Genomic DNA, 20,549 nt, shown 5'->3' on the forward strand with positions numbered 1-20,549 from the left:
ATTTCTGTTTAAACAAGCCTGGAGATAGTTCTATTCACTTCACATGATCAAATGTGTGCACTGATCCACAGAATAACTACAGAAGCGAGTGCAGTTTTAATTTTCTTTTAATTAGGTTTACAAAATTAATACATATTGCCATGTAGCAAATCATACATGGCATTGGAGAGAAGACAGAAAAAGGAAGAGAGGAAGGGAAGGAAGCAGTCCTTATGCTGAATACACACACACAGCTTGGTTCTGTACCCTGCTGCGTGGCCATTGAGTTACTCACATACACACTATGATCACTGTAAGATAGGGTTTGATTTGTGGCCACACACCAAGATGACAGCAAGCGTAGACAGCAACCAGCAAAGAAAATGAGAGACAGGGCCAGCTGTTGGACAGGCGTACACACATACACACACAGTGATAGTCATCAGAATAAGAGACACGCACACACACAACATTCTTCAACCAAACATACCTTGGCGGCACTTTTCAGCTGATACATAGACGGATCGTCTGCTGCCTTGCCCGCGGCACATTTAGTGGCACTAATCAGCTCAGCCAAAGCTTTAGCGACGTCTCTTACTGCATTTATCAGTACAACCTGAAAGAGATAGAGAGAAGACTTTATCACAACCACCTTTACTCATGATATGCCACTGGCCTTATCCACTCCCATAAAGCATTGCACTCCTCCAGGGGTGCAGTTATTTATCGGAACCACATTTATAACACCATACAATACATTATGATTTATTAATCCTCAACTGGTAATTTAGATTTTGGGCAGAGATGTGTCATGATACATGCCACTGGCTGTTAGAGTGAGTCAGAGAGTGTCTGCACCCAAACGTCGAGATATTTGAGAGGAGAGCTAATGATATTCTCATTACACTCAGTCAGGGTGTGAAAAAGGATAAATATAGTCCAGGATAAAAATATAGGAGCAGACAGAATTAGAACACACTGGGCATTGGGTAATGTCTGAAATTTTGGTGTCGTGAAAATCCTATGACAGATTATAACACGCACCTGTGTCTCAGGGTCCTCTGATCCCATGCTCGCAGCGCCCAGTTTGACCACGTCAGTGAGCTGTGTGATGGTCTTGGCAGAGGACTGGGCCGCCTGGGCTAGTTTGTCCTGGCTCGATGCAGCACCAGACACAAGCAGCTTGGTGTCTTCAACCAAAGCTTTAGCGGTTTTCAGTATGTTCTCTCTGAAGTGTGCAGAAACAAATACGCTTCAGCTAACTCAATGAGACACCCAAGATTATGCCGACATTAATCAAACAAACCTTTGACATTTTATGTATGTGATTCTGAAACTGTTATGTTCTACTAGGTCTCACCTGTGGTCTGCGAAAGACTCTTCGTTCTCTGCGTTCAGTGTGCCGGCAGAGGCAAACATGATGGTCGTGTCCAGATCAGCAATGATGCCGGAGACAGAACTGGCTGCAGTTATGCAGGCCTGAGTTCCTTTATTACCAGCCTGCAGGGCTGACAACACCATGGACACCTGCAGGAGACAGTGAATCACACTTCATTATAAAGAGCATTGGGTAATGTCTGAAATTTTGGTGTCGTGAAAATCCTATGACAGATTATAACAGCGAAACACGCACCTGTGTCTCAGGGTCCTCTGATCCCATGCTCGCAGCGCCCAGTTTGACCACGTCAGTGAGCTGTGTGATGGTCTTGGCAGAGGACTGGGCCGCCTGGGCTAGTTTGTCCTGGCTCGATGCAGCACCAGACACAAGCAGCTTGGTGTCCTCAACCAAAGCTTTAGCGGTTTTCAGTATGTTCTCTCTGAAGTGTGCAGAAACAAATACGCTTCAGCTAACTCAATGAGACACCCAAGATTATGCCGACATTAATCAAACAAACCTTTGACATTTTATGTATGTGATTCTGAAACTGTTATGTTCTACTAGGTCTCACCTGTGGTCTGCGAAAGACTCTTCGTTCTCTGCGTTCAGTGTGCCGGCAGAGGCAAACATGATGGTCGTGTCCAGATCAGCAATGATGCCGGAGACAGAACTGGCTGCAGTTATGCAGGCCTGAGTTCCTTTATTACCAGCCTGCAGGGCTGATAACACCATGGACACCTGCAGGAGAGAGTGAATCACACTTAATTATAAACTCCATAGGCAGAGCTGGGACAGTTTTCCAAGCCTGTAGCACTTTTCTTGGGCATTAATAACAAAATGCACATTTCATTTATTTTATTCAATGAATTAAATGTATTTACATTTAAATGTCAGATTTATTTGCACAAATAATAATAACAACAACAACAATAACAATATTTTTGTAAGGTTTTGATTGTTATATAATTGAAATAGTTCAATTAGAAATACATACATTACATAGTATTATAATTATAAATAAATAAATAGTTTTAAAAGGTTGTTTAATATAATTACATAATTTGAATAAATAGATTTTAGAAATAGATAACATAATATTAGTCCTGGGTTATTAAATGTATTTACATTTAAATGTCAGATTTATTTGCACAAATAATAATAACAACAACAACAATAATAATATTTTTGTAAGGTTTTGATTGTTATATAATTGAAATAGTTCAATTAGAAATACATACATTACATAGTATTATAATTATAAATAAATAAATAGTTTTAAAAGGTTGTTTAATATAATTACATAATTTGAATAAATAGATTTTAGAAATAGATAACATAATATTAGTCCTGGGTCTTTTTGAAAACTTATTTACAATTACAATACAATACAAATATGTATTTCTTCTAGAGAGAGAAAGAGAGAGACAGAGATATAGAAAACGATTGAGTTGTCTTCACGAGTCTTCATTCGAATGCATCATCCCTTTTCACGTTTAATACAGAAATGACTGTAGGCAGAGCTGAGGTTTGAACTGAACGGGGCCAGTGGGGGACGTGGACACATTTAACAGAGCTCATTTAAAGCAGCAAGGGGTCACAGCGCCACCACAGCGGGACAGACCGACTCCAGCTACTGAGATGTAATCAAAGACAATATGACACACTGACGAATGTCATCTACTGTATATAGTCTCAACCTGGGCTTCCGGCATTCATTCCAACAATAGCAGAAAAACAGTTGGAACACAAAGTGCAGTCACTGAAAATAAGCAGGCGACTCTCATTGTGCCTGTCTGAGTGTTTGTCAGGGCGTTGCTATGCGGTTTCTACAGCGTTGCTGGTGGTTCTATGGCTGTTGTTATATGGTTGATATGATGTAGCAAGTTTAGCTGGAAGAGTGCTTTTATATGATTGCTAGGGTGTTGTGGGTGGTTGCACAGGTGTTGCTATACTAAAGTATTGTTGCTATGTGGTTGCTAGGGTGTTGTGGGTAGCTGACAGGGTGTAGCTACATTATAGCTAGGGTGTTGTGGGTGGTTGCATATGTTTATCTATGCTATTACTAAGGTGTTGTCAGTAATCAATAGGGTGTTGCTATGCTATTTTTAGGGTGTTTTTGGTGGTTGCCAGTGTCTTGTGGGTAGTTGACAATATGTTGCTATGTTATTGCTAGGGTATTAGCATGGGTGTTTCTATGCTATTACTAAGGTGTTGTCAGTAATCAATAGGGTGTTGCTATGCTATTTTTAGGGTGTTTTTGGTGGTTGCCAGTGTCTTGTGGGTAGTTGACAATATGTTGCTATGTTATTGCTAGGGTATTAGCATGGGTGTTTCTATGCTATTACTAAGGTGTTGTCAGTAATCAATAGGGTGTTGCTATGCTATTTTCTAGGGTGTTGGTGGTGGTTTCCAATGTGTTGCTAGAATGTTGTGGGTAGTCGTCAGGGCATTGCTATGTTATTGCTAGGGTGTTGTGGGTGGTAGCATAGGTGTTTCTATGCTATTACTAAGGTGTCGTCAGTAATCAATAGGGTGTTGCTATGCTATTTTCTAGGGTGTTGGTGGTGGTTTCCAATGTGTTGCTAGAATGTTGTGGGTAGTCGTCAGGGCATTGCTATGTTATTGCTAGGGTGTTGTGGGTGGTAGCATAGGTGTTTCTATGCTATTACTAAGGTGTCGTCAGTAATCAATAGGGTGTTGCTATGCTATTTTCTAGGGTGTTGGTGGTGGTTTCCAATGTGTTGCTAGAATGTTGTGGGTAGTCGTCAGGGCATTGCTATGTTATTGCTAGGGTGTTGTGGGTGGTAGCATAGGTGTTTCTATGCTATTACTAAGGTGTCGTCAGTAATCAACAGGGTGTTGCTATGCTATTTTTAGGGTGTTGTTGGTGGTTGCCAGCGTATTGCTAGGGTGTTGTGGGTAGTCGATAGGGCATTGCTATGTTATTGCTAGGGTGTAGTGGGTGGTAGCATTGGTGTTGCTATGCTATTACTAAGGCGTCGTCATTAATCAACGGGGTGTTGCTATGTTATTTTTTAGGGTGTTTTTGGTGGTTGCCAAAGTGGTGCTAGAGTGTCGTAGGTAGTTGACAGAGTGTTGCTATGTTATTTCTAAGGTGTTGTGGGTGGTATCACCCCCTCTAATGTCCGTATGATATTCTGGTCTCAATATAATTTTCAACTATTTTTTGTTTACAATGTGAATATGAGCCTTAGCAAGTGCAGCATACCTCTAAATAAACCAGCAGTATTTTTAAAGTGTAGTCAGAAAAGGCTTTAAAAACGAAATTATTTTCTAATACCGTGATAAAAAGTTAATAGAAACAAAACAAAGTAACGCAGCAAACCACACAGAAGAAACGGCCTCCCACAATCCTGAGTGAGCCTACCTTCTCTGTGACAGCGCGGGCGTATTCGATCAGCTCTCTCTTGGTGAAACTGTCCGTCGGGCTCATCTGCAGGGCTCCGGCCTTCTGGACCAGATAGATGCAGCCGTGACCCAACTCCTGCACCCGAGTCTTGATCTGAGATCCCACCTAGAAACAGCCATGATATCAAGTCTAAGAAAGAGTTGGCATCCAAGTCAGCCTGAATCTTGGTCTAAATCCGAATGTATTCGTGCTCTGCGACTGCTCTAAAAGCCACTGCCTCCGTTCAACAAAGCTCTATCCAATAATTAAGAAGTGATTGTGACGGCCTTTGAGGGGGCCCGACAGCACTGTATGTTCGTTACCTGACACACAGATCCATGGGTGGGCGGCTCTTCATTATGAATATCACAACGGGCTTTTAAGGCTTGGGGGGGTGCACGGTTGCTATGGTAACGTCCGCTTATGTAAAAATGCTAGTGAAGAGAGCTGGTGACTACCGTGTCCACGTGTTGGTTTCCTTTTTTTTTTTTAAATGTGGAGAGAGCAAAGGTGTGAAATGTGTCGGCTCGTGTTCGCACCTTTGTTCACAGGCTTAACACCATGCAAAATGGAAGTATAAGGTTTGCTATACGACACTGACCAAGTTGCATGTGTTTGCACTAAATCACTAAATAAGAAGGTGTGGATGGGTTTATTTTTATTATATTTCAGTGCTTATGATACACTATTGTGGATGAGATTTGAGAGTGAATAATGATGAAGTTTACAGTGAATAGCACTAATTTATCTATTTCTCACACAAATCTATCGAACGGCTTCAGAAGATTGGAATATATTGCACAAGTGCCAATAAGACGGTTTAAAGCTTGTTTATATTAACTTTCTGTTATAACAAAAGCATATACATTTTTTTTTTACTGTTTTGATCAAACAATTATTTTATTTCCTTTTAGTTTTCTACACTTATTTTCCTATATATTATTAATAATACTAATGCTAATAATAATTAGTGCTGTCAAATGATTAATCGCAATTAATCGCATCCAAAAGAAAAGTTTACATAATATATGTGTGTACTGTGTATATTTATTATTTATATATAAATACACATATACAGTGCATATTTTGAAAATATTTACATGTATTTACATATTGTATATTTGTATTCATATAAGTTATATTATATATAAATATATTTAATATATAAACGTAACATATTTTTCTTAAATATATACATGTATGTGTGTGTATTTATATATACATAAATATACACAATACACACACATATATTATGCAATTAAAAACTTTTATTTTGGATGCGATTAATCGCGATTAATCGTTTGACAGCACTAATAATAATGCTACCCTGCATCATATTAACTGAATGAAATCAAACATTTGTTTCTTAATAATTTCAAGGAGCTGATTCGAAAAATAGTGCCTGTTTTGCTCTAGTATGTCACAATTTTTCACAGAATATGGTATTTTTAAAGTGTAGTCAGAAAAGGCTTTAAAAACTAAATTATTTTCTAATACCGTGATAAAAAGTTAATAGAAACAAAACAAAGTAACGCAGCAAACCACACAGAAGAAACGGCCTCCCACAATCCCGAGTGAGCCTACCTTCTCTGTGACAGCGCGGGCGTATTCGATCAGCTCTCTCTTGGTGAAACTGTCCGTCGGGCTCATCTGCAGGGCTCCGGCCTTCTGGACCAGATAGATGCAGCCGTGACCCAACTCCTGCACCCGAGTCTTGATCTGAGATCCCACCTAGAAACAGCCATGATATCAAGTCTAAGAAAGAGTTGGCATCCAAGTCAGCCTGAATCTGGGTCTAAATCTGAATGTATTCATGCTCTGCGACTGCTCTAAAAGCCACTGCCTCCGTTCAACAAAGCTCTATCCAATAATTAAGAAGTGATTGTGACGGCCTTTGAGGGGGCCCGACAGCACTGTATGTTCGTTACCTGACACACAGATCCATGGGTGGGCGGCTCTTCATTATGAATATCACAACGGGCTTTTAAGGCTTGTGGGGGTGCACGGTTGCTATGGTAACGTCCGCTTATGTAAAAATGCTAGTGAAGAGAGCTGGTGACTACCGTGTCCACGTGTTGGTTTCCTTTTTTTTTTTAAATGTGGAGAGAGCAAAGGTGTGAAATGTGTCGGCTCGTGTTCGCACCTTTGTTCACAGGCTTAACACCATGCAAAATGGAAGTATAAGGTTTGCTATACGACACTGACCAAGTTGCATGTGTTTGCACTAAATCACTAAATAAGAAGGTGTGGATGGGTTTATTTTTATTATATTTCAGTGCTTATGATACACTATTGTGGATGAGATTTGAGAGTGAATAATGATGAAGTTTACAGTGAATAGCACTAATTTATCTATTTCTCACACAAATCTATCGAACGGCTTCAGAAGATTGGAATATATTGCACAAGTGCCAATAAGACGGTTTAAAGCTTGTTTATATTAACTTTCTGTTATAACAAAAGCATATACATTTTTTTTTTACTGTTTTGATCAAACAATTATTTTATTTCCTTTTAGTTTTCTACACTTATTTTCCTATATATTATTAATAATACTAATGCTAATAATAATTAGTGCTGTCAAATGATTAATCGCAATTAATCGCATCCAAAAGAAAAGTTTACATAATATATGTGTGTACTGTGTATATTTATTATTTATATATAAATACACATATACAGTGCATATTTTGAAAATATTTACATGTATTTACATATTGTATATTTGTATTCATATAAGTTATATTATATATAAATATATTTAATATATAAACGTAACATATTTTTCTTAAATATATACATGTATGTGTGTGTATTTATATATACATAAATATACACAATACACACACATATATTATGCAATTAAAAACTTTTATTTTGGATGCGATTAATCGCGATTAATCGTTTGACAGCACTAATAATAATGCTACCCTGCATCATATTAACTGAATGAAATCAAACATTTGTTTCTTAATAATTTCAAGGAGCTGATTCGAAAAATAGTGCCTGTTTTGCTCTAGTATGTCACAATTTTTCACAGAATATGATGCATTTTGTTGGTTTTCAACAACCACTTGTAAGGTGAAGAAGTCTTTTTTTATTTGAAGTCTTGTATTATCCCTTAATCACCAGAAAAACTGCCACAAAGACATGATTCATATCTTCCTCTGAGCCAGGTTACAAGTATTTTTTTAAAATTCTCAGCTGATTTTCACATGTACAAATGATTCTGAAGTCATTATTTATGCTCATTTTATGCCTGATTTCTGCTTTTCCCCACTCCTTTGCAGATTGTCAGTTTGAATACTTCATTTTGTCATTAAAATGGAATTTTGGCATTTGACTGCTTTTTGATTTTGATAAGTGCATTAATTCTGATAAATGAAAAATCCTACATTCTTATTTTTTGAAAAAAATAAAATAAAAATAAACTATGTTAATGAAAGTTTTTACTGATATTTCTGAACTAGGTAATATAATGCCGTTTTTGTAAAATGCAGGGCTATGTAATAATAATATTGTGCACAAGTCATATAAACTAAATTTATGACATTTTAGGGTGTTTTATTCCCCAAAGTTCAATAGTTCATTGTTTCATTGTATGGTAAAGAGCGAATTTAAATAAATAAATTTTATAATTGTTATGAATTATAAATGTATTATTAATTTGATTAGAATTAAAATTTTCTTTAAATGTACCTCATAAACAAAATCTATAAAAATCTACCTCTGCTCTAAACTCTAGGGAGCTCTTTTACATTAGGCCTATTATAAGGTTACAATTAACAACAGAGCCCAACCTTAAATTTAATGACTATTTATTTTTAATAATCAACACTTAAATTCAAAACAATTGTGTGCAAACATGTAAATTGCACTCAGTGCAATGTTTTCAAATTAACTTCTAAATTATACAATTTCTATTTGTTGTTGAAATATAGCCTAATCATTCACACAGTGGCTGTCATAACTTGTTTCATAAAAGATTTATTTAAATTTAGCCTACATTAAATAATTAAGACATAACTAACAGGTCAAGTAAAATATAATGTATACAGTATACAGAATATGTATGTATACAGTATAGTCTAATATTTTGCGAAATACTCTTCTCTAGACTTAATTTCTCTGGTGAACTGATGAGCTGTGGACACTGATGACTTGCCTGAGGTAAATGAAATGCTACGTTACATTTAGTTTACAAGCTGTTTTAATCACATCCTTCCACGAGTGAAACACTGATTGAGCGATTACATGAGGCATGAGATGTTCATTCATGTTTATTTCACATTAAAACTAGTAGTAAAGAAGAAGGGATGATCGCGCTGCTGTCAGAACTGAGGCGTTTATACAGCGATCTGTCACGCCACATCAAAGAGCATCAAAATGGCATTTAATGTCTGAATATCCTGAAAAAAATTTAATGATTTGTTCGGTACACCGAACCGAAAGACCCGTACCAAAATTTTTTAGTACGAATACGTCTACTGTTACACCCCTAATATAAATATACTATATATATATAATTATTTTACTCTTTTGGTCAAACAGTTCTTTTATTATTAATATATACTTAATTATACAATTGTATAAACTCTTATTTTCATTATTCGTATATATATATATATATATATATATATTTTTTTTTTTAAGTATTTATTTTGAGATTATTAGTATTGGTCAATAACATTAATGCTTTCAAGATTAAGAAAATAATAGAAATATTATATATAAACGTTAATTAAACCATTACAGTAGCCATTACAAAAACACAAACATATTTACATATATCTGACTAAATAAGACCGTGAATGAGTTTATGTTTCTATATTTAAGTGGTTATGATATACAAATGCAGGTGAAATTTGAGAGTAAATAATGACTTCATTTTTTGTCTGTCACAAAAATATATAAATAAATAATCTATAATATATTATAATTTTCTGTATTGGTCAAACTGTTCTTTTTTTGTATTTTTTTTGGTTCTTTGTACACTTATTTTTCATGTTAATAATAATAATAACAATTACAAAAATAATAATATTAATCATCATCATCATTTTATAAGAATTATTGGTATTGAAAAGTGAATAAAAATTGTAGGATTACATTTTTTTTTTAGGATTATTATTATTATTATTATTATATGGACTTTTTTGGCCATTGCCCCCTGATCTCCTGATATTAGCAACAGATATTAGACTGGGAAACACAGTCATCCACTAATTTTCAACATGGAGTCACTAACCCTTCCAATGGACTCAGCGATGGACTCCACCATGCCGCCCACCATCCCACCCTCACTGGCCGCTTCGTTTAAGGTCACCATGATGTCATCAACTGCCTCCTTCATCAACTGGGCCGCTTCAGCTATGGCATCATGGGTGTGGGTCGCCTACAAGAACAAAAAAAATAGTGGCTGATGGGATAAAGATGGCCAACGTAGACCCATTAGCACCCCTTCATCAACATACACATAATAAAAGTCTGTTCTTTCTAACCAGAAGCTCTGGGAATGTGCCGTCAAATGCTACAGGTGGCAAACCTGCAGGTGGTTTCAGAACATGAAGCTTTTTCATAAAAACGCCCCATGTGTTGTTGTTATTTCCATGTGACATACCTTAGGGTTTCCTCCGCCCTCTTTGGCAGCATAGAGCATCTGTAGAGCAGATTCAAACAGGGTTTTGGTTTGATCCAGTATGTTCATCTGCTGCTGGTGGTCGGCATGTTTAGACGCCAGTCCCACCGACGCCACAATCACTGGCTCGAAGTAGCTCGCTAACTGAGTCACCTGGGGGGGAAAACACACGTGTTAGGACAATCTGGCATGCAAACATACAGTTTCCCGTGTATATTTCAGGTAAGAGTGATATATAGAGTGAACTCATACAACTTTTTATTCAAATGACAAGCTGACAAACACTACAGACAAGAGGCATCAATCTTGCTGCAACAAACAAAGCCGGATTTAATTAAAACCGGTTTAGACACATTTTTCAAAGGTATTTTTAGACATGCTGTCATATGTTTATTCGAGTGGCACTGTGTGATTTGCACAAAAAAGACGTAATATATGAAAGTATGAAGAAGGACGAGGTTGTTGATCCAGGAACATTTCGTATTTGGCCAATCATGGATTTGCTGCAGAGGCAACATTTTTTGCACTTCCACGTTTAAAGTGTCTCCGTTACCTTGTGTCCGAGCTGAGCCGCTTCCCCTCGCGCTGCAGTGGAGATGGGGTCAATGAGGTGGCCGATCTCCTGCACGGTGGACGTCAGCTGCTCCTGTAAAGCCTAATGGGAGCAGAGTCACATTAGCATTACCTCAAACGCTAATGCTAACATTCATAATAGCACAATAATATTAGCACAAAGGTTAAAGTGGGTATATAATATGAAAAATATCAATTTGCTCTTCTGAAATCAAAGTGTGACCTCTTTCTAAAGACCAAGTTTCAAAAAAATTATTCAACTATTAATGTTAACATATGACTAGCCACATTTACATAGCAATGCCTGTTTTCCACAACTTGGTCCACTGGGATTTGAACAGTACATAGAGGTTAGCCAATCAAAATAGATCTTATTTACAGTATATATTCTTATAGGGGTAACATTTTAGTGTAGGAACCAATTCTCACTATTAACTAGTTGCTTATCAGCATGCATATTACTAGCATATTGGCTGTTTTTAGTAATACTTATGAAGTGCATATCGATGGCTTATTTTGAATGAGATATTTTAGATCCCTTAAACTTACCCCATACCTAAATTTGGCAACTAACTTACTAACTATTAATACACAGCAAATTAGGAGTTTACTGAGGCAAAAGTTGCAGGTAATAGTTAGTTACTAGTTAGAATTGAACCTGAAACTAAAGTGTGACTTTTAAAGACACGGTATCAAATTCTTAAACTATTAAAGGTATAATAAACCTGCTTGATTCCGAGGGTGAAAATCGTCATAAAAACTATATTAAAATATATAGTTAAGATATTAAAAGGAAAAAGGAACTCTTGAACAATATTACTAACATTAACACCAGCAATGTTTTTTTTAACAAACTAAAACACACAATTATTAATCCCCAAAAAGCATTTTGTTACAAATCATAAAAGGGCTGTTATTGTTAAATAAAACTAAAACTATTAAAAATAGTTTTTGTTTATTGAAATAAAGTTGGAAAAAAAATACAAATATTTGATGAAAAACTTCAACTTGAAAAAAATTAAAAATGCTTCTACGTTAAATTAAAAATGTTACAAAAACTAATGAAAACTGAAAGTTTTACACACGAAAAAAAAAAAAAAATGACAAAAGCACAAAATTACTAAAACGCAAACTAAAATTAAAATGAAAGCTGACAATAAATAAAAATAAAGCTACTTCAAATTATTAATATTATATAAGTATATAAATAATTCTAAAATAACACAAAATATCTGATATGGAGAACTGGGGGTGCCACTTAAATATAAAATTAATCAAGTATTGATTTATTCATTAATTTAGAAAAGTAAAGAAATTACTTGGCAAATTGGCAAATAAATAGACTTAAAAAAATTGATTTAATGGTTTAAAAATGTATTTCAATGCAACAATAAAATAATACATGAATAACAAATTATTAAATGCAACATTTTATAGGTGTGTGTCTTAAAATCCAGTCGAAAGTTCATTAGATGCTCCCACATTTGAACTGTCCAATTTCTTTGAACAATATGGCTTTTTTTAAACGCATATAGAAAAGCAGTGTATAGCATTTATAAAATGCTATTTAAATTAACTATTTATGAAATAAATAGATGTATGTCTATTTATTTGCTGAATTTGTAGTTTAAGCATTTTATGTACTTACATTTTAATTAGTACATAAATACATTTGATGATTAATTTCATTTTTAATCTTTTTTTAAGCAGCACTCCTAGTCCTCCATAGATTCATAATGCTTGATGTCACAACACAAGCTGTTGTAGACCTAATAGAAATTAACAGTGCACCAGAGCAACATTAAAGAAACGTAATGTTACTATAGAGTGATGGCAGGTTTTGACACAGACAGGTGTTTTATTGGTTTACCTCCAGAGAGATGTCATCTCTGCGGGGCAGACTCTGACCCACTGCGGCGAGGGACACCTGCTCGATGTCCCTGATGCTCTTGTTGATGCTGTCGATGGACTGGTCACACTCCCGCTGCCCAGGGGCCTTGTCCCTGTCACATCAGAGGAGACGAGGTTGCTACAGGGTTGCCGTGGGGTGTTTTTCAGCTTAATTTAATTCGATTTTTCAACTCAATACAGATATTGTACATTACAGTTTCATAAAACAGGAGTCAATGCAGACGTTGGTGCTTTTGCTCATGCACACGCACACGCACACACGCACGCACGCACACACGCACACACACACAGGGCTGGCTCAGCTCCAGTTCTGATTGGTTGATCTGGGAGGACAGTGTGTGGAGGGCAGCCAGATGGGCAGCGAGCCGAGCACATCTATTTTTGTTAAATAAGTAATTTATTGAAACTGCTACACTGGGAACTGTTTATGTAAAATGTAATGTATTCCTGTGATGCAAAGCTGAATTTTCAGCATCATTACTCCATTCTTCAGTGTCACATGATCCTTCAGAAATCATTCTGATATGTTGATTTGCTGCTCAGGAATTTTTTTATTATTATTATCAATGTCGAAAACTGTTGTGCTGCTTAAAATGTTGGTAGAAACCATGATACATTCATTTTTCAAGATTCTTTGATGAACAGAAAGTTCAAAAGAACAGCATTTATTTGAAATAGAAATCTTTGGAACATTATAAATGTCATTACTGTCATCCTTCCTGATTCTGAATAAAACATTTTTATGTTCAATAAAGGAAATCTTACTGACGCCAAACTTTTAAACAGTAGTGTGTCTAATAAAAACTAGGTCTAAACGAAATATTACACATATTAGGAAACAGACACCAAATAATAAATAAACACATACCCTATTTATTAAATATACTGTATATTTAAATGTGTACTAAATCTAACACACAGGTGAAATTGTTAAATAATTATTGTGACAGTTTTGTGTGTTTATACATTGATTTGCTTAACTGTTTATGTTTCAATTGAATGTAATAATTATTCTGTATTCATTGGCTTTCCCTGGTTTTCCATTTCACTGCTCGTTGGTGATATTACATCCCCCTGGAGCTGTAATGAGGGGAACAGACTCTGTGTGCGGGAAGATTTGAGAAGAGAACGAGAGCGTGTGTGAGGACTGAACAGCTGCTACTGTTAATAATGCTTGCTCTTCAGTTATTTAATACAAGTTTAAATTAAACCTCCTCTTTATTATTTATCACCTGATGGAGACTGAAGCCGCAAGCTTTTCACATTCACCAAACCGCTGAATCAGGTGTTTATTTGCAAGATGCTGACCTGATGGACGTGATGAGGCTCTTGATGGAGTCTGACACAGTGCGGGAATGGCCTGCCAGGATGGACCAGGTGGGAGGGTCTTTGGGGTTAAGGATGAGCGAGCGGGCGGTCTCTAATAAGTGGGTGGAGCTGTCCAGCATTGAACGGGCTGAGCGAAGGATCGGCTCCTGGGCTGCTGAACCCTGGGATTGAAAACAATTTAATTTAGTGTTTTTAATTATTTAGTTCTTAAAGTCAAATAAAAATGTGAGTACCGTATATAAAGGGAACATAATGTTGTAAATATTTACAAAATATTTTCAGTTTGTAATAAAAAATATTTTTTATGATATTCATAACACATAATACATTTTTTATATTTTTAAAATGTTAAATATTTTTTATTATATTACCCATCCATCAAAAAACAGAACATCAAATGCAAAAATGTGATGAATCACCAAAAATGTTTGAATGTTGATACAAACACACTTTCAGTCCTAAATAATTCTATTAACAACTAACAAGATGTTAAAAACATGCAAGAAGCTGCTGTAAGAACAGAACCAAACTCCCACAAACCCCAGAAACAGACTGAGGTGATAAAATTGTCAGGGACTTGTGTTTAAAAACAAAACTCCCATGAACACTCACTGATCTTTTAGACTTCCTGTGAGGAAGACCAGTGTCTAACAGTCAGTGAACGGAGAGAAACCACGTAGTTTTGGCACAACATTACAGGCAATATTTCAGAGGCAGAGTCATCATCTAATTATTCATGAAGTCAGTGTAGGCACATTTTACAAAGAAATACAGTACACGTGAAGTGACAATTAACCATGTGTGCTAAATTGAAAATTTTTAATTTTAGACTAAATATTAGCAGTTACTTTGGAACCATTGTGACTGATGGTACAAAAATAGACAAATAAATCAATCTTTGCTTGTCTCTGGTTGACAAGAAGCAAAGATAGAGCAACCCACACTAGTGGTGTTTCTTTCCTGAATGAATCAGTGCTTCTGAATGAATTGCTTGAGTGAATAATTCCATAATTCACTCTTAAATCAGACACTTGTTTTGTTTCTAAATGAATCAGTCCTTTTTAACAACTTATTTGAATAAATGATTCAATCACTCACTCAAAAACTCAGTCACTTGATTAATTGCTGAATGAGTAAGTGGAATAGGTTGAGTAAATGATTCAATGACTCACTCATATAGACAGTCAATTGTTTCCTAAATGAATCAGTGCTTTTAATCAAATTGGTCAAGTGAACAGTCTTTATTATGACTCACTAATAAAGACGGGCTATGGCTGAAATCATATACTTCCCTACTATACTGTAGGCGAAAAATGGGAAAGTAGTAATTTGTCCGAAATCACAATATTCATAAAACAGAAGGCCTACTACATCTGGCGATTATCTGAGAATATTTCTGAATGGCAGTAAAGCAATGCAACTGATGCTCACATGACAAAGAAAACATGATGGATGTTGCATATACAGATTATGTTCATACTACCACATTCATACTATATAGAACATACTTTGTTTGCAAAGCAATTACTTATTTAAAAAATGTTTTTACCTACTCAGAGAGTATCTGATTTCAGACACAACTAGTCACTTGTTTTGTTCCTGAAAGAATCAGTGCTTTTGAATGAATCAGTTGAGTAAATTATTAAATGATTCATTCAAAGACAGTCATTTGTTTTGTTCCTGAACGAATCAGTGCTTTTGAACAAATCGGTTGAGTAAATGATTCAATAGCCACGTATACATGCACACTTTTTTGTCATTCCGATTGAAAGATTCGGTGGACTGTTTATATGAGACGTTATCTAATCCGAATGACAACAAATACAAATCACCAGAGGAAAAAAACGCCTGCGTTAATAGCTGCTTGTGCTTGCTATAAACGGACGAATATTTGAATCCCTTGCGTTCATTCGAGCGCTCAGTCATGTGACATTCACATTCATAGAAATTATACGCCCGTCTTCTATCGGACCACACACAGAACCAAACTGATTTCTCGTTTGCAGTTTCTAATAACTAAGTTGCACAGATATATCTATCAGATAAAATAATAAACACAATATAGCTTGATCTCAGCCAGTTGATCAACACACATCATCATATCGCCATCATTTCTAAATGTTAAAGAATTGAGGGATAAAATAACAGTACGACCCTCTGTAACGCAGCTCTGAAATGAATCGTGTTGTGATACTAAGAAGTTTTACTGTACTTAAAATAGAACAAATAAACGATTTCTTACCAAGAGTTGCTGAACAATAAATCAAAGGAGCGTTGCTTTATGAACACGGAGAGTGATTGCAAGGAGCTATATCACAAATAACATTTCCAAGCGTGTTTTCATACATTATTCATGGCGTGAGCACTTATAAATTCAAGCAGATTGGAAATTATGAATCTGCAATAAATCAATACAAAAGACAAAGGCAAATTTTGGTCAAGTTGTTTATTTTCATTGAGCTATACTCTCACCATTGTGTTGTTTCAAGCTGAAAAGCTGAAAATTACGCTTAATTTCAGATCCGTTTTCCACTCCGGTCATGAGAGCAGATATGGCAGTTCATTACACAGCAAGAGTTCTCCATTCTAATGTGTTTATAACTGTATCATTTAAATTTTAACATCTACCTCCACTATTTCCCAGTCTCTACTGTAGTGTCGGTGTTCCCAAATTCCAGAATGCCGCAAAGTAATCAGTTTAATGCATGTTTACTTGGTAGGATTTTAATTTTGTTCGGTTTATAGAAAGGTTTATCCCACCCCTCTCAAACCGATTACAATTTCATTCGGTTTGGACATTTTTATTCCGATTGAGGTGTTTACATGGAACATTTTCATTCGGATTGGACTCTTAAACTGATTACAATGCTCCATGTACACGCACCTACTGATACACTCATAAAGTGACTGTTTCTGAATGAATCAACGTTTTTGATCAAATCGGCTGTAACCTGCAGAAAGATTCACTATTACACAGTTTGTCTGGAAGGCCCAAAAAAGACAAATCCTAACCCCAGAGCATTGTTTTTGGCATTTTTCGATTGGTCTGTCCTCTTGATTTGGTTCAAGATTTAAAATTTGGCTCTAAAAATTCAGTGGAATGAGTACCCACACACTCACACAAAAAAATTATAAATGAAATATTCAGTATTTCATCACCTCATGGCTTATCTGCGCAGGGATGCTGGCAAACTCAGGGTTGGAGGCAAAGGTGGAGAGATTATCCACAGCTTCTATCAGCGGGGTCGTGGCCACTCGGCATCTCTCGCGGTTCTCGTCGGAGAAATCCCCATCCAAGGCCTGAGAAACACAGCAGAGAGATCACATCTGCCGAAACACTTCAATCCTCACGCATAAATAAAGCTTTATCAATGCTTATAAGGTTGCAAATGGTCAGACAAGCTCAAGTTCTTCATGCTAATGCACACGATTCAATCAATTATCAATTACTTTGGTACCAAATAATCTTTTGGTAATTAATTGAAGGCTGTACCTTTATAGTTTTGACAAGGTTAGCCGTGGTATTGGCGACCTCTTTGGCTGACTGCACGAAATGTCTCCGGGCCACAGGATTGGCTGTTTTGGAAGACGCCAGACGACAGGCGTTGCAAAGAGCCGAGGTGTGCTTTGCAACAATGGTAGCTGCTGACAAAACCTACACAACCAAAAAGATGAGGAAATGCAAGCCACAGAGATTCAAAAACCACAAAAAGCCAATCAGGATATGGCCAGACAAGTAAAAAATAAGGAATGAAACTTGATACTAAAGAGCCGGTCACCTGGGATGGGCTGCTGGCCGGGTCCACCAGATTCTGGCAGGCCATCTGAATCGCCTGATTGGCTCTTGCAAACTGGATGGGATCGACCAATCCCTGATGACCCGACTGGCTGTTGGGGTCTGAGACTCCTACCAAATAAGAGGCCTGACGAAAAATAAAGGCATGTTGAACTAGTAAATTCAACATGAAACCAAAATGTATGTATTTATTTACTTATTATTATATTATATTAATTGTTATATTTATTATTTAATATTATATTATATTATTTATTTCCCTTGTTGTGCAAGATTAATTTGTGTAGTGTACATTATTACAATAAATATGTATTATTACTTTTAAATCTACAAAATAATAAATCACATCAAAATTGTTTCCTTTTTCCACCTCTGAAACGAAAGATAAAACCAATGCAGTGGGCAGAAAAAAATTTATATTAACCAATTAACCAATCACGATAAATTACTTTTGTTTCTTTAATCCATAATTTTTTTTACATGTTTTAATTAATATATTCATAATTATTACATTACATTATACATGACACATTTTTCTTAATTAATTTGTGCACTTAACATTATTTAACTTTTTTTCCCTAATACTACTCCAAAATGAACCCTTTTCCACCTAAAAACATCTCTGCTGACAAAATCAATGCACTGTAGACAGTAAAACATATATAAAATATAAAAAAACGTATATAACCAATAGCAGCATAGCTATGTTTTGAATCTTTTAATTTATTATTTTCTTTCTGTATTATTATATTATATTCTAATTTACTGATGAATAAATACAAGCCCTGTCACCAAAAGCTAAATGTGTTGCAAAAGCATTTTCAAGTTGTCGATTAAATCAAATGGTGTTGATAAAAGTTAGCTATTGAATTTTTTAATCGCATTTCTAAAGCACAATGTTTCAAATGCATTGTGGGAGCAGCTTCAGAGAGTATCAGGCCAAAAGCTCACCTGTCCCGCTGCCTCAGTCAACCCACACAGCGCTTTGGATGCCACACCCACACAATCCCCGAACGCTGGCACGTTTCCCGTCTTACAATGCTGTGAGATTCCAGCCATGGACTCCCCGAGAACCTGTTCAGTCAGACGGTGAGATGTGTAAACATTTGGAACGAACAGATTTCTTTAGAGAATTCAGGAATGTTGTGATGGATTCTTTACCTTGGAATTCTCCATAACGCTCTCAATGCAGTCAAAATAAGAGAGATCGCTGACCGGCTCATTGGGATTGTCCAACATTCCTCGAACAGCCTGTGTGTTCATGGGAGAGGGAAAGGTTAATACGTTGAGATGCTGAGCATGCCTGTTGCTTTGAGATATTTGAGATATTTCTAACTTACAGTATATCAAAGAATTTCAAGGCTCATAAATGTAATAAAAAGCACACCACCAAATACCTCAGAAAATGAACAAAAAGCATTGTGTTTGGGGCAGAAACAACCCATTTCAAAATGATTACACAGGTTTTATTTATTTATTTAGTCATTTAGCAGACGCTTTTATTCAAAGCGACTTACAAATGAGGACAACAGAAGCAATCGATTGTAGTATTAAAAATATTTAAAAATTTGGACCCAAATAATAATTGTTGGCTCTACTTTAACACACAACTGACCTGTGGCTGGTATATTTGAATGCTTCACAAAGGCATCACACAAAACGCTGTTTTTAATCAACAAATAAGGCCAAATATGATCTAACGTTGATCTTATTTATGTAAGACCACCATAGAAGACCTAACCGGAAAAAAACAGGCCCTCATCTTGTTTATTTCATACAGTTTGTAGAAATATATGTGATTATGAATATATACATGTGCATATATATATATATATATATGTTGTAATATTCATATATGTATGTTTATAAGAAAGCAATTAATTATTTTCCTTTACATACATAGAAGTACAAAACCATCATAATTTCATCAATACTCATCTCAAATATAAAACGGATAAAATTTGTAAGATTAAGTGTGTGTGTTCAAGCACCTCGAGTTCCCGTAGAGCATTGTCACACTCTTTTTGTCCTGGTGCCTGCTGGGTACACAGCGTGATGAGTTGATTAATGCTCTCTGTGACCGCTCTGAAACACAGAAAATCACACACAGTCAGAATGACACAAAAAGCTCCTTCAAAGACTTCACTTATCAAATCTATTTTTCTCATTGAGCTTTCACTCCCTAAATGTAGGAAGGAGGCACTAACATTGAGGTCTTACAAATTGATCAGAATCATGACAAAACAAGGTTTTGTTACACTCATATGAGCCAAGATTTGAGCGAGTATGTGTGTGTTGGAGTGTATGTGTGTCAGTCTGCTCTCTCCTTCATTAAGGAAACTAAATCAATCTAGCTCAAAACCCTCAGGAGCAGCTGCTTTCCTGTGGTACCTGAGAGGATTCTACAGCATTCTCTCTCTCTCTCTCTCTCTCACACACACACACACACACACAAAAGCCGTAGTTAATGGTTTGTTAATAGCGAGAATTGGACCTTAAAATAAAGTGTGACCAACAAAATGTATTTACATTGTTT

The 20,549-nt window shown here is 35.9% G+C and overlaps 1 protein-coding gene across 1 annotated transcript in view; it reads right to left on the reverse strand.

The window, feature by feature from the left end:
* The window catches only part of tln2b (talin 2b), a 171,725-nt gene that overhangs the window by 13,943 nt on the left and 137,233 nt on the right, over positions 1 to 20,549 (reverse strand). Inside the window, exons 34-49 of the mRNA XM_016277766.1 lie at positions 20,005 to 20,098; positions 19,175 to 19,264; positions 18,965 to 19,087; positions 17,997 to 18,140; positions 17,711 to 17,872; positions 17,377 to 17,517; positions 14,197 to 14,378; positions 12,848 to 12,980; positions 10,958 to 11,059; positions 10,387 to 10,557; positions 10,015 to 10,161; positions 6,351 to 6,497; positions 4,746 to 4,892; positions 1,929 to 2,095; positions 1,613 to 1,796; positions 470 to 595 (exon numbers count right to left, since the gene is read on the reverse strand). Of these exons, the coding sequence (XP_016133252.1) occupies positions 470 to 595; positions 1,613 to 1,796; positions 1,929 to 2,095; positions 4,746 to 4,892; positions 6,351 to 6,497; positions 10,015 to 10,161; positions 10,387 to 10,557; positions 10,958 to 11,059; positions 12,848 to 12,980; positions 14,197 to 14,378; positions 17,377 to 17,517; positions 17,711 to 17,872; positions 17,997 to 18,140; positions 18,965 to 19,087; positions 19,175 to 19,264; positions 20,005 to 20,098 (2,260 nt within the window). The remainder of the gene's footprint in view (positions 1 to 469; positions 596 to 1,612; positions 1,797 to 1,928; positions 2,096 to 4,745; positions 4,893 to 6,350; positions 6,498 to 10,014; positions 10,162 to 10,386; positions 10,558 to 10,957; positions 11,060 to 12,847; positions 12,981 to 14,196; positions 14,379 to 17,376; positions 17,518 to 17,710; positions 17,873 to 17,996; positions 18,141 to 18,964; positions 19,088 to 19,174; positions 19,265 to 20,004; positions 20,099 to 20,549) is intronic.

This window comes from Sinocyclocheilus grahami, unplaced genomic scaffold, assembly GCF_001515645.1.
Source record: "Sinocyclocheilus grahami isolate Dianchi unplaced genomic scaffold, SAMN03320097.WGS_v1.1 scaffold115.1, whole genome shotgun sequence".
In the NCBI taxonomy this organism is placed as follows: domain Eukaryota; kingdom Metazoa; phylum Chordata; class Actinopteri; order Cypriniformes; family Cyprinidae; genus Sinocyclocheilus; species Sinocyclocheilus grahami.